This window comes from Centroberyx gerrardi, chromosome 2 (assembly GCF_048128805.1).
Source record: "Centroberyx gerrardi isolate f3 chromosome 2, fCenGer3.hap1.cur.20231027, whole genome shotgun sequence".
Lineage (NCBI taxonomy): Eukaryota > Metazoa > Chordata > Actinopteri > Beryciformes > Berycidae > Centroberyx > Centroberyx gerrardi.
The window spans coordinates 29,025,724-29,039,366 of record NC_135998.1 but is presented as its reverse complement, the minus strand read 5'-3'; the positions used below and the strand labels follow the sequence as shown (position 1 = coordinate 29,039,366).

The window sequence follows — 13,643 nt, the reverse complement described above, 5'->3', positions numbered from 1 at the left end:
GACAGGAAGAATACTGTTAAAGGAGAGCATTTGGCACACGGTGAGCACTGGTGCAAACAGCCCATCATCATACACTGAATGGACAAAATATTAGGGACATCGTTCTGATGTTGAGTTGTAGCCCCTTTTGCACAATCCACATCTCAATTGTCTGAAAGCTTAAAAATCCTTCTGCTTCTCTTTATCTACATCTCCTTTGTGATTGGTATAGATTTAATAAGGGAAATCAATAAGGGATAAAGGCTTTTACCTGGGTTCACCTCATCAGTGTTCTTCATGAAGAGACTAAGTGTCCCTAATATTCTGTGCAATCAGCAATTTGAGTACCGTATTGGCAACATAAGCCAAAGACACCAGCCACTGCTGTGTGCACATGACCAAAATGTCAGATTTTTACTACCATCAAAGACTGTTTCATGCAAGTGTTGCGCCTGTTGATCTCTATGGACTTGCTCAATATTCTTGCAGCCATATATAGCTTAACAGAACAGTGAAAATTCATTCATTGGCTTCAAGACAAATGGTGTATTTTCCTCCTGTCCTGTTCATCTCTAAGCATTCAACACTTTCAAGATTGCACTTCTGTTCCAGCTGTTTAAGCAAGAACTCTCCACCAACACTCAACACTTCCAGTAAACCAACCACAGTTGCCTTCTTATGTTCCCTAAAAAACACACTGCAAGTAAACACCAGGCTCGTGATTGAGGGCAGATGGGCGGCAGGGACGCCTTGCGGTTTGAGAGACTGTCCCATAAAGGAGGAAAGAAAGAAAGAAAGAAAGAGGGTGTTGGCTGTAATCCTTCAATTCCTTCGTCCACAGCCACATGTCTTGTTCTATGTCCCCTTGAGCAAGACGCTGAACCCCTACCAGCTTGCTCAGGTCAGGTCGCTCTGGATAAGGGCGACAGCTACATGACTAAAATGTAAAAGTGAATGATGATTTACTACCAAGGCATCTCTCAAGACTCACAGCCAAAACTGTGAAATATATACTCAAACTAGCGAGTGACACTGTGAAATAATTGCCAATAATCCCTGCTTCATGCCTGGATCGCCTCTAATATATTTTTCTTTATCAGGTGAACCGCACACTGTATGCACTTAAGAGAAACCAGAAACCTTTGCCAGCGTAGATGTGTGCACGGCATGCAAAATGCATACAGGTCGGTTGGTATGCATGCTGTGAACGAGTGTGTGTGTTTGTGTCACCTTGGCTTCCTGTTCATTGAAGGTGTTTGTACTGAGCATCTGAGCCACGGTTTCGAACGCGGCCGTCAGCGGCAGCATGAACTGTTCAAACTGGTCCTCGTCCTCGCCTGCACACACACATACAGAGAAAACACACAAGTCATCACACCGTCCACTCAAGTTCCTTTTGATTTTCTGGATGAGGGCAGTGTGTGTGTGTGTGTGTGTTTACCTAGATCGACCATTAGCAGGCGTCCCAGCGCGGTGTAGAAGGTGGTCCGACAGCGCATGTCGCTGAGATTCGACTGGTTGTTCACTCCCAGGAAGGAGAAGTGCTCGCTCTAGCATGACAGGAGGTAGACAAGATAGTGTGACCTCATGTTCCCATCGCTGCATCACATTTCTCATACAATTCACAATTACAAGGAACATCTGCTATAAACAGAGGTGGGGACTCGAGCCACATGACTTGGACTCGAGTCACAGTTTTAATTGCTTGAGACTTGATGCATGAAGAGAAGACTTGAGACTTGACTTGACTTGGGTTCTGGTGACTTGGGACTTGACTTTGACTTGTACTTTGATGACTTGAAAAGGTTTCTAAAGTCTTGACTTGAGATCTTGTATTTGTGTAAATGACTTAGATTGAAAGTGATGAGATTTGTTCCAGCAGACGACTGAATTTAAATTCTGTTTTCTGAATTTGTATGGAATGATTTAATTTATTGAAGTTGAAACTAATTCTAGAAATCAAACTCATGATGCTCTCACCAAGTTTTTATCCTATTAAAACCATATTGCATTGAAAAGTCCTAGATATTTCGTTTTCTTTAAGATATTAAATTGATACTGGACTCTTGATTTGTTTTGACTTGTCTTCTACATTTAAACTTGACTTGAGACCTGTGCCTCAAGACTTGAGACTGACTTGGGACTCGAGCAAAGCTCACTTGGTCACACCTCTGTCTATAAAACATTTTTTTGGAGATGATATGAAGGTATTATAGTAGCAAAACACCTGAGAACTTGAATGTTGGAATTGACACTATCAGAAAATACTCACCCACCTGTGTCTTAAATTTGAATTCAAAGAAAAGAAGTTCTGCTACTATAATACCTTCATAGGTATGTATGGGTATTGTGTAATGTACTGTGTCACTAATGTACTTACTGTGTGGTTATTCAACATAAACTGGACCGCACTGAGCTTCACCAGCTTCCTCACACTGCTGTACGTGCACAAAAGTAGCGTCAAGGAGAAGACAGATAGATATGGGACCTAAACTTACTCTGAAGAAACATGCATATATTCACACACACACACACACACACACACACACACACACACACAAATCAAGGATATCCTAAGGAGAGGTCGTTGAGTAGCTGAAGCGTCTTGGAAGTGATTGGTTCACACTGGCCCCAGTACTTCAGATTGGTGATGCTACAAAAAAGAAAGATAATTCACAATGAAATATCAGGCAATCGTTACACTTCGGCTTATCAGTAATCTAAGTTAGCTTTTTGTGTATTTAATTAATTTTTTACTACTAACACACTTCAATTTTTCATCAACTTAAGCCTGAAAAGTGTACCACCTGATCAACAAAATAGAGAAAAAGTCCAATTGTTTACCTCTGGATACACATATACATACACAAATACACACAAAATACTAAAACAGTTTTCATTTTTGCCACTCACATTTTCCCAATAAAGACGCTGAGTACCATCGTCTCATCATTCAGCCCCAGAACCTCTGATAGCCGCCGGTAAAGCTGGAAAACACACAAACACACACACACACACACACACACAGGTCATCTAAAAACACACAACCATTCACATCTACTACAATTTTCACAATTTGAACGCATCTTATTTTTAGAAGGCCACAGGCTCTACGGATCCGCTGTTTGGCCAGTCACTTCACGTCCTGTCCACTGATTTTTCCTTCGAATTTAGAACGATTTTTTTATTATTTTTTTTTATTAACTTAAATCACAGCTTTGAGACTACATCAGCTGATGCAGTTGATGGATAGGATGTGGGGCTGACCAAAATTGTGCGTAGAGCTGAATATTTGTTCATCATCTGAAGCACAAATACATAGTCTAGCAGCTCTGCTCTACGGTCATTACAGGGCACAGCAAGGCACTAAGCAGAAGCAAACGGGCCTGAAGGACGACTAACATGAGGCATGTAGCTGAGGGAAGAGCTGGGTGCGTCTCTATGGACGAGGCTGGCTCTACAGCTGGGCAACAGAGGGGAAGTTGGCAGGACATGGGGCCCGTCCTACACTTGAATCTGACTAGACTCTAGTGCACAGTATATGTCCAATTCTTCTCATGCTGGGTGTTGTGATGACTATAACCTTGTTACTGCATAGCGATGATAAAGTTTCGAAGTAACGCAATTTCTCTAATAACCCGGTTTTCATGGACTCATCTAATAGTTGGTCGATTACTGCACTACAGAAGCCAAGAGCGGCTGTGGTTGCTCATACATTTTTTTAATCCTATTATCTCCAGATCATCACTTTAATTATCTTGAGAGATCAAGCTTTGTTTCCTTGTGATCACAATTTCATTATCTCATTATCATGAAATGATCACAAAAACTGGTTTCCTCGAGATCAAGACTTAACTAGGCTACGTTACCGATTGTGGTTGCAATTTTTTGCCTGTGTTGCATCTTGATTAAACGCGTTAATCGACTGTAATCTCCGCTTCTGACACTGTCAATTCCACTTTAGTCTTTCCACACATCGGCAACACCATCAGGCTTACTGGGCTTGGCAAAACCATTAATTTGTTGTCTCGAGATAACGAGATAATTAAGTCCGATCTAGAGATAAAAGGATAAAAAAACAAAATTAAGCAACCACAGTCGCTCTTGGCTTCCATACTCCACTGCTCCATGTTGTTTGTTTTGGATACACAACTACGGTAAACTGGGTTTTGCTTAGTCTGATTATGACCTTACTCCGATTAATCAGATTAAGGTGTTTACATGACAGTTTCAGTACTTAGAGTATTGCCTTAATCAGGTTAACATCTAATTACTAGTGTGGTATGTAAACATACTCATTGACTGTAAGGCCACTTGTACTACTGATCTGTTTGCTAAGCCGATACTAAGCAGGCTTAGCCCCCGCTATTCTGCTAAGGGTGTGACTGACAAAACTTTGACTCGGGTTCTGCGGTGAGACTTAACGAGAGGCAGGGGGAGCTAAAACCAAACCAGACAGACAACATGTGGGGAGAAGCTACTACAGTCCGCCACTTATCTGGGCCGTTCACATTTTGCAGTTTCTGCCCAGAACAAAGAGAACACACTCCGTCAGTCAGCATGCCTTGGTGGACGAGGCCATGTGAAGCTTAACAATGGTAAAACAACATGCACACATCAGTAGTAGCAGACGGAGACTCTGCGGCTCTATAGAAAACGCTGCGATCAGCACTGTCAGACACAAACGGTGCTCAGGACAAAAGACCTGCTTGTTCCCATCAACTTGGCCCCCTGTCACCGGTTGTTAGTACAGGTCTAGTGGGGGAGGGACGGGGCGAGGGGGAACCAACGGTAGCGTGTCAGCCAGGCCGGGGTTAAATTAGCAGTGGGCTCCTGCTATGGACACATGCTACAGACGACTACTCGTGCTCTGCTCCCTCCAATACGATCAAGTACAACAGAGATATTCTGAGATGTTTAAAAGCAGTATTTACCTTTGATGATTTTTGCACCTGGTCACCGATGTAGATCTTTCTGAACTGTTCGAAGAAGCTGAGCATGGCCAGCTCCAGTCTCTCGTTCCCAGCCTGGGCTAGCCGAGAGTCCGTCAGATTCATCAGCTGGAGCACCCTGAAACACACACACAGATATTTTTAACAGTTTTGGCAGACCAGATATAGCGAGGTTTTGTATTACAGCGTATCTTCTTGTATTCTTACCGACAGACTAGCTCTCCATCCATGGCGTCCTGCTCATCTGTACTGGCGAACGACACCCGTCCGCCAATTACTGCTCCAATTATATAAACCAACCACGTCAACCGACCTGCACAGGGAGGCAGAGGAACATCAGTTAAAATGTAAAAAAAAAAAAAAATCTCTCTAAGACTTCAAATCCTAAAACCACAATTAAAGGATAAAGAGCAAACACAGAGATTATAGTCATGGCGTGCATTTTCAATTATTTTATTGTTTAACCTGCATGTCGATTTTCCCTCAAAAACAGCCATTGATTTCATGAAGCAACTGATCCCTTGTCTGATTCTGCTATCTCTACCACAGTTGTTTATGTGTGTGTCTGATTCTGCTATCTCTACCAGAGTTGTTTATGTGTGTGTGCTGCTTTGTCTGAATTTGACTGTCCATATTTTGAGTCACACAATTTGAAACTCTACTATTTCCTGGTGCCAGAAGTGCCATTAGTTAACTGGATGCCAGACAGCTGGAAGCAGGAAATCCTCCCTGCCACTTTTCTATTTTTAAATGAGCTATTTTTAAAATTAGTCGTTTCATATCTGTGCTTCAAACGCCACTGAAATTACTTAAAGTGACCATCCTTAATATGCTTAATAATGCATTCATCAGTTAGACAGAAAATTACATGAATTCAATATTACAAAAAAATTCAAATTCAAAGCTTGAACTGTGATGCCTATTCAAAAAGGAAATAAAAAAACGTATCCCAAACCCTTGATTACAGTGCGTTACCCTCACCCTCCTGCACAGTGATGTCTGCAGTGCTGGAGTTGGTGGACTGTAGTAGCTCCTGGTAGGACTGAGCTGCCTGGTCGAAGAGCTGGACCAGCAGAGCGCAGGTCTTCTCGTACTCACACCTCCCTATGGTGGACAACTGGTCCAGCTGCTGCTGAACCAGGCCGGCATCATCCAGAGGGTCTTCTAGACCATCTCTGTAGAGCAAACACATGTTTGGACATGCAGTTCAGTCAAAGTAGCTTTTTGTTCCCCAGAATGCTTCACCTCCTACGGAGCTGCACTTGAAACCAATGGTAGGATGAATAGTAGTTGAGGAGAGCTTTTTCCAAAACGTCCCATTGTCCTCTCAAGGGTGGTTGTCATTTTGGGGCTTTTCGGATTATATATTGTTTTTTTTCTTTTTTTTTTGCCTATGGTGAAAATGAATGGGATTTTTGGGTCCCGTTTGCCAATCGGTCTGTTCTTAAAATGGGTGAAATGTAAGTAGAAATGACGTATGGCGAAGTTATTACATATCTTCACCTGTTTTTATATATAATTAAAAAATATAATATATATACATTTCTATAAATATAAATAAATATAAAAATATATATAATTTTTATACATTTTGCTACCAACCACGGTGCAGAAGTTGTGTTATCCTCGCTTCACAAAGCCACAAAATGCTGGAATGCTACGCTCAGTATGGCAAATTTTTTTTTTTTCTTTCATTGCAGCTTTCATTGCAACCCACCTCAACAAATGAAGAAATGCAGAATAGAGGAAAATTTAAGATGGGAAAATCACAAAGTGTGATGAAGTCTGATAGCGCCCAGGTGCCTCAACCTGACAGGATGACTTGAATTTGGCATCGTGGTAAAAAGGTGGTGGCAGCTTGAAAAAAGTGGAACAGTGTGAACACACCCTACAAAGAGGAACTGCGTTGTTTGGGTGTGGAGCGAGAGCAGATCTTACCTGAGGATGACGTGGACTGACTCCAGCCGCGACGTGATGTAGGCCTTGGTGACCTCAGGAGTGTACGTCTCCAGCAGATGAGGCTCGGTGGCTTTCACGTAGGGGACAGACGCTGCCAGACGCTGCCATAGACTCAGCAAGTAGTGAACGCTGTTGGGGGCAAACTCCCAGTGCTGATGCACAAAGAGATGATAAACAGGTGAGGATTAACTATTGGAGTTTTTCTACACTTTAACCAGTTTTAGAGCATTCCCACCATGGATCTGATGCAAAATTCCACGACTTCCATGACCTAAAGATTTTCTTCCTTCCTGGTTGCTTTTCTAAAGGGGTGAAAAGTCTGGTTTCCACTGCACTTGACCCGAAAACCACCATCTAATGCTCAATGTTCAAAAATGACACAGGTCTTTCTTTCTCTGTCATTTCTACCCACAATTTACTTCCTACATAAAATCAGACATTTGATTTATTTTCTTCACTGAAATGCCCACTGTCAGAAAACTTGAGACCCATTTGTAAGTATCTAACATTCGGGTTGGGTATCTTTTGACATTTTTCAGTGCTGGTACTGGTTCCTGTACCTTGATGCCAAATCAATACTTTTTTCGGTACTTCATGAAGTAATCAACTTTATAGTAGGGACTACGGGGGACTGTTATTTTGAACTTCCATGTGCAAGATATGTTTACGGAAAGGTCTTAGCTAGTACAGCGACATGCAGAAAATCATCTTTTTTCTGTACTTTATTGTTTTTACATTGTCATGAATACATTGCGGGGTTAGAGACAAGACCCACACACACGCCATGTCGGTAAGTCAAAGTAACTCTAGAAGCTGTTGTTTTCACCGTTAGACGTATTTTGTAATTAGCCAATGCTAGGCTAGGCTAGGCTAGCTACAAAAGCTATAATTAGCTCTAATTTAAACAGCCTAAAATCAGGCTGCTTAGTACTGAAAATTGATCCAACACTAGTATTTATTAGTACTCAATATCAAACCGTAGTAAGTTTTATGTTCTAGTCAAAAAACATACATTTTCTCAACAAAAAAGCAGTAACAGACATCAAATTACGCACACCCACCTGCAGACTGGTGACAGTGAAGTTGGCTATGAGGCGAATGACTTCTGGGTAGTTTTCTACTTTGACCAGCTCCCCCAGCTGGTAGTTGCTCTTCAGCCTCGCCAGCAGACGACAGAACTCATGGTAGTTATTAGGATCTGGCAAACACTAAAGCACAAACATTTCACGGGTCAAACAACCGGGTAGGTAACAATTAGCCATAAAATTCAGTGTCATGGACAGCTGATCTGTGTGAAGGAGATGTGCACGTACCTGTGGGTTTGCTAGTATCCTCTTAACTCCGTCCACCAGATGTGAAAGAAACTTCGCTCGCTCTGCATTGTTGAAGAGAGACCTCCGGACAGAGGCTATCTGAACTAGACATGACAACACCTACACACACACACATGGTTTTCAGTCTTCACAAAGGGGGAACTTAAGCTTTATTCTGGATATATTAACACAATGCGCCTCCTTTACTTACCAATGGGGAAAGGGACGGTGGAATGGAATGATATAAATTGAAAAAGAGCTGTAGGGTGGAGGAATCGAGAAACGCTGCAGGACAGAAGGGAAACAGAAGGTGTCAAAATGTATTGCAGTCACAATGCTACACGTTAATATTCAAGTATTTACCACAGAAGTCTAGTTGACAATCACAGGGTGTCTGCAAGTTTCATCAACTTAAATTTAAGACAGTTTAATGCCAGTTTGAATGACATATAAAACTAATTTCACAACTGAAATAACTGAAAATGAAAAATCTGAATATAGGTCTGTGAACTGGGCTGATTTCTCACCGGAATAAGCAGCGCACTAACAAATCAAACCATTTTTAAAGCCTCCAAAACAGAATTTAGGAATTCAGTTTCAGAATTTTAACTGTTTACGATGTTTTAAGGCCTTGAGTTTGGCTTTTCCAGGACCTGCAGACAGCCTGAACCAGCTTTCTCCCAATTAGCTGACCACTTTAGCCGCAGCTACCTGATCTCCAGGAGGTGGGGATCTGTACGGTGCAGAGGTCGTCTGAGGACTCGTCTGTGGAAGTTCCTATGAAGTCGTAGTTGAGACAGTTGTAGCTGAGCTTCAGCAGCTGCATCAGCAAGCCGTGCTGATTTTCATCGTTCAGGTTCAGGTTCTTCCCCGACGCCTGGAGAATCAAACCGAACCAAATGACATCAGAGCCACACACACACACACACACACGCATCACTTATGAATAGATAGTTTCTTCTGTGATTGATTTGATATTAGGCTTGGGCCGATATTCAATATTATCAAGTATCGCGATATTTCATGAACATTGCAATATTTTGTGAATATCGCGGTATTTCCCGCTGTTATTATTATTATTATTATTATTATTATTATTATCATTATTATAGAAACCTAGAAATTTGATGTAATTCGGAATAAATAAAATAATATACTCCCCCAAAAAATCTGGGAAAATAAAAATGGAAAAAAAAACAACAAACAACAATAACAACAGACGTTTTTTCTGGCTGGGGTACGATTTCACTAACAACTAGGCTAATCCTGCCATCCCGAAAAAAAGATTCTCAGTTGAACTAACTTCATTCTTTCATTTTTTTTAGAGTGAAATGCTGAGTTATGCAGACAAACTAGTTCCAGATTACTGTCCTTCACCCAAAACTGGACCACAGCTGAAGTAACAGACGTACCTGTTTGAGCAGGTTGCAGGAGAGAGTGAAAATGTCAAAGAGGGAGGAATCTCTGAATGATGACGCTATCTTCCTATGCTTGGTCAGGGGATGCGTTGTGTCAGCCTGCGGATAGAACAGACAATATTAACATTTCAAACGCTATGTAGAGAGGAGACAAGTGAGGGGAGAGAAATGAGGAGGAGCCTCAGCCTACCTGATTGATTTCATTGGTCAGCTGGGAGAGAATGGTGACTCCTATGATGCAGTGTTCCACACTATCCTGTAAACACAACAGTTACACAGCGTCAGCAATACAGCCGCAAACAAACATGCCAATCAAATAAATTACCTCAAACCAGAGGTGGGGACTCGAGTCACAATTTGAATCGCTTGAGACTTGACTTGATGCATGAAGAGAAGACTTGAGACTTGACTTGGGTTCTGGTGACTTGGGACTTGACTTTGACTTGTACTTTGATGACTTGAAAAGGTTTCTAAAGTCTTGACTTGAGATCTTGTGTTTGTGTAAATGACTTGAAAGTGATGAGATTTGTTCCAGCAGACGACTGAATTTAAATTCTGTTTTCTGAATTTATATGGAATGATTGAATTTATTGAAGTTGAAACTGATTCTAGAAATCAAACTCATGATGCTCTTACCAAGTTTTTATCCTATTAAAACCATATTGCATTGAAAAGTCCTAGATATTTAGTTTTCTTTAAGATATTAAATTGATACTGGACTCTTGATTTGTTCTGACTTGACTTGGTGTTCCACATTTGTTACACATTTCTTAATGAGATGGACTTGACTTGGTGTTCTACATTTAGACTTGAGACTGACTTGGGACACACCTCTGCCTCAAACACACACAGAGACACCAACCCGGGTCTTACATCATCTCTGCAATTATTGTCAACCTTTGTATCAAAGGGCTTAACACACACACACACCTGTAGAAAGCGTGTAACATCAGCGATGACGTTTCTGAAGACGTAGTCGTCCTTCTGACAGTCGAACCAGCCCAGCTTCGTGATCCTGGCGTACAGCTGGATCAAGGCCTGGGTCACAAATGCCGCTAGCTTTGGCCGTGTCGCCAGATAATTCAGCACATAGTTCCCTGTATAGCAAAAACACACAATCAAATCAATTTTAGGATACTGAGAAAACACACACCTTAAACTTTCACCATATAATAGGTATATTTGTAGAGAACATTAAAAATAATATGGCAAAAAAGGAACAAAAACAAAACATTTCAGCAAACAATCAATCAGCTATAATAAAAATGGAAGTGCTGAATCCATCAACACTCATAACCTCATAACTCAAAACCTAGAAAATACAAAACAATTGACACTAGTGAAGTTAAATGCAAGTTTATAAAAATGAGCATAAACAGTGTTTCCCCGTGGATTTTTTCCCCAGTAGCGGTTAGATATGGAAACTTAACTATAAGCAGAACTTATTTGAAAAAGCAAATGATTTCACCTCTCATCATCTTCTGTTAGAAAGATATTTTCCATGCTACATCATAGCTGTAGTGACAAACATCATTATGCCATGGAGAAGCCTCATCTATTCTATGTACTAAATTATATTGCAATACAAACTCAAAATTGCATTTTTAAACTTATTTTCTCACATTTAAGAGAAACAGTGTCTCAAGTTGAAAGAAATACAGATGTTCCATAGTTTTCATGTATTTATTTAATGTTCAGCAGCCCAATCAGTAACTAGCTGGCAGACTGTAGAGACCAGAAACATTTTGTTTACAGTGAGCCAACGTAATATTGACTCAGGGAAAGACACTGTTCCTTGTTAGATGTCAGGCCTTTGAAAACCATTTTGCATTTGGAAACATCAAGAGTTTAGCTGTAGCTTGTTGGCATCTAACCGTGAAGCTGCCGGCCCGGCCCCAAAAGAAAGCCCTTAGCCACTGGTTTGCTGTTTTTTTAAACGAATAAAAGTGTGTCATTTTTGTCAGCAAGAGGTGACATTCAAAGCGAAAGCTGAAACCCAGGCAGCATGAACCCAACTGTCATACAGTTTCATGTCCTGATATGAACAATGGCTTTCAAAAGAACAATTGTCTGCTGATTCTGGGGTAGAAGATTGTTTAATTGGGCCTACAAATTAATGTGGGTTGGTAGTAATGCAGGTTCCAAACAAACTTCTAAGAACTAATGGGCCATTTCAGAGATTCGGTGGCAGCACTGCATAGCTTCTGCCTCTATGTGGGGGAAACACTGATAAGGTTGTGTCTTAAAAGGCAGATACCGAGTTTTCCATCACTGGTTTTGAAAGCAAATATAGCTCAGTGTCCTCTGTATCCATTTAGCAGTGGTGCAAATCCACAGCAAGGAAATTACCCCCACTGCTAGAGACAATGTGAAATTATAATTAGCACTGTAATTTAGTCTTACTCTCATCTAAAACTAAAACAAATGTAGTCCAAATGTTTTAGAAGTAATGATTTTAAAAGCGGCCTTTACACTGTACCTCTTCTTCTCTTACTATGGTTTGGAGGCCAATATACCAATACACGCACAACAAGTTGCTTCTTCTTAATAAAAGAAAATAGACCCTGAAAAGAATACAATTCCCCCAAATATCATAGGGTCATACCAAAACTATTCCACATGCATAACAGCCCCACCTGGTCCAGTCTGGTCTATATTGACCAAACAGTCCTGTGTGTGTCAGATGATGCTCTGTTCCCAAACAAAGAATGCGAGGTGTGTAAAGGTGTGTGTGAGAGACTTACGGATGTCGATGCGTTGCTCGAGGGGCAGAGGGTTGCTGGTTCGAGATACCAGTTTAGACAAACAGGTGGCAGCCAGCAGCTGCGAGTACGATGACTGTGGGGAAGAGAGGGAGAGAGAGAGTCAGGTTCGGTTCATGCTTTCTGCATGGCTAGACGCAAACGTGTCGTCCGTGTATCTTGGCGTGCGTGCTTCTCGCGGTTCTCGTGACGACCGCACACCTGAAAACTCCCAGCACTTTAGTGGCTCTCTGCATCCCCATAACCCCACCAGAATCAGGCAGTAACTTGAGTCCGGCTTTGTTCAGCCAATCCTGGACGCGTTGTTTCAAATTTCACTTGTGCATATAGGGTGAAATGATGGGTCTCAGTTAGGGCTGCAACTAACGATTATTTTCATTGTCGATTAATCTGTCGATTATTTTCTCGATTAATCGATTAGTTGTTTGGTCTATAAAATGTCAGAAAATGATGAAAAATGTCGATCAGTGTTTCCCAAAGCCCAAGATGACGTCCTCAAATGTCTTGTTTTGTCCACAACCCAAAGATATTCAGTTTACTGTCATAGAGGAGTAAAGAAACCAGAAAATATTCACATTTAAGAAGCTGGAATCAGAGAATTGTGACTTATTTTTCTTAAAAAATTACTCAAACCGATTAATCGATTATCAAAATAGTTGGCGATTAATTTAATAGTTGACAACTAATCGATTAATCGTTGCAGCTCTAGTCTCAGTTAGTGGTAATGGGATGCTCTTCTCTGTTGCTGCCCCATTTGTGATTTAGACTGATAAAATGTAAAATGTAAAGTGTACTTTTACATAAAAATCATGCCTAGTGTAGCTTTAACTGCTGACACAAAACAAAACACAGGAATGCCTCAAAATGAAATAAGAAATCACCAATGACGAATCTTCTTGAGATCAGTGATGTATGTAAAAAGGGAATTTCAGATCCCAGTCAGATGGAGCGAATGAGGCAGACTCACAGAGAGTGAGCACACTGGGGAAACTTTATAGCTCCAAATAACTGCAGGTACATGAATGGGTTTGGAAGAATGTGAGGGATACGGTTGGTAAATCTCACACACATCGTCACAGGGGAAAACACCACGGCCAGTGGGAATTCCCTTTGCTGTTTTAAATTACCTTGATCGTTGGTTATTTAAAATGTAGTCTAGTGCAAGGCGCCGAAACAGGGAAGCAGGAAGAGAGATCCAAATTATGCTCAAGTTGACTTAAGATGCATTTAGGGTGTTCTGCTTTTGTCACATTGAGCGTC

The 13,643-nt window shown here is 41.1% G+C and overlaps 1 protein-coding gene across 2 annotated transcripts in view; it reads right to left on the bottom strand.

Moving 5' to 3' along the window:
* The window catches only part of xpo7 (exportin 7), a 32,020-nt gene that overhangs the window by 10,206 nt on the left and 8,171 nt on the right, over positions 1 to 13,643 (bottom strand). The window contains exons 3-19 of one of the 2 annotated variants that reach the window (XM_071914299.2): positions 12,366 to 12,459; positions 10,552 to 10,718; positions 9,812 to 9,877; positions 9,616 to 9,720; positions 8,915 to 9,080; positions 8,415 to 8,488; positions 8,204 to 8,323; positions 7,952 to 8,098; positions 6,870 to 7,042; positions 5,913 to 6,106; positions 5,139 to 5,244; positions 4,914 to 5,049; positions 2,893 to 2,966; positions 2,552 to 2,632; positions 2,360 to 2,423; positions 1,421 to 1,529; positions 1,210 to 1,316 (exon numbers count right to left, since the gene is read on the bottom strand). In XM_071914299.2, the coding sequence (XP_071770400.1) occupies positions 1,210 to 1,316; positions 1,421 to 1,529; positions 2,360 to 2,423; positions 2,552 to 2,632; positions 2,893 to 2,966; positions 4,914 to 5,049; positions 5,139 to 5,244; positions 5,913 to 6,106; positions 6,870 to 7,042; positions 7,952 to 8,098; positions 8,204 to 8,323; positions 8,415 to 8,488; positions 8,915 to 9,080; positions 9,616 to 9,720; positions 9,812 to 9,877; positions 10,552 to 10,718; positions 12,366 to 12,459 (1,983 nt within the window). Of the gene's footprint in view, positions 1 to 1,209; positions 1,317 to 1,420; positions 1,530 to 2,359; positions 2,424 to 2,551; positions 2,633 to 2,892; positions 2,967 to 4,913; positions 5,050 to 5,138; positions 5,245 to 5,906; positions 6,107 to 6,869; positions 7,043 to 7,951; positions 8,099 to 8,203; positions 8,324 to 8,414; positions 8,489 to 8,914; positions 9,081 to 9,615; positions 9,721 to 9,811; positions 9,878 to 10,551; positions 10,719 to 12,365; positions 12,460 to 13,643 lie in introns of both variants that reach the window. The other variant, XM_078286359.1, reaches the window with a different exon arrangement.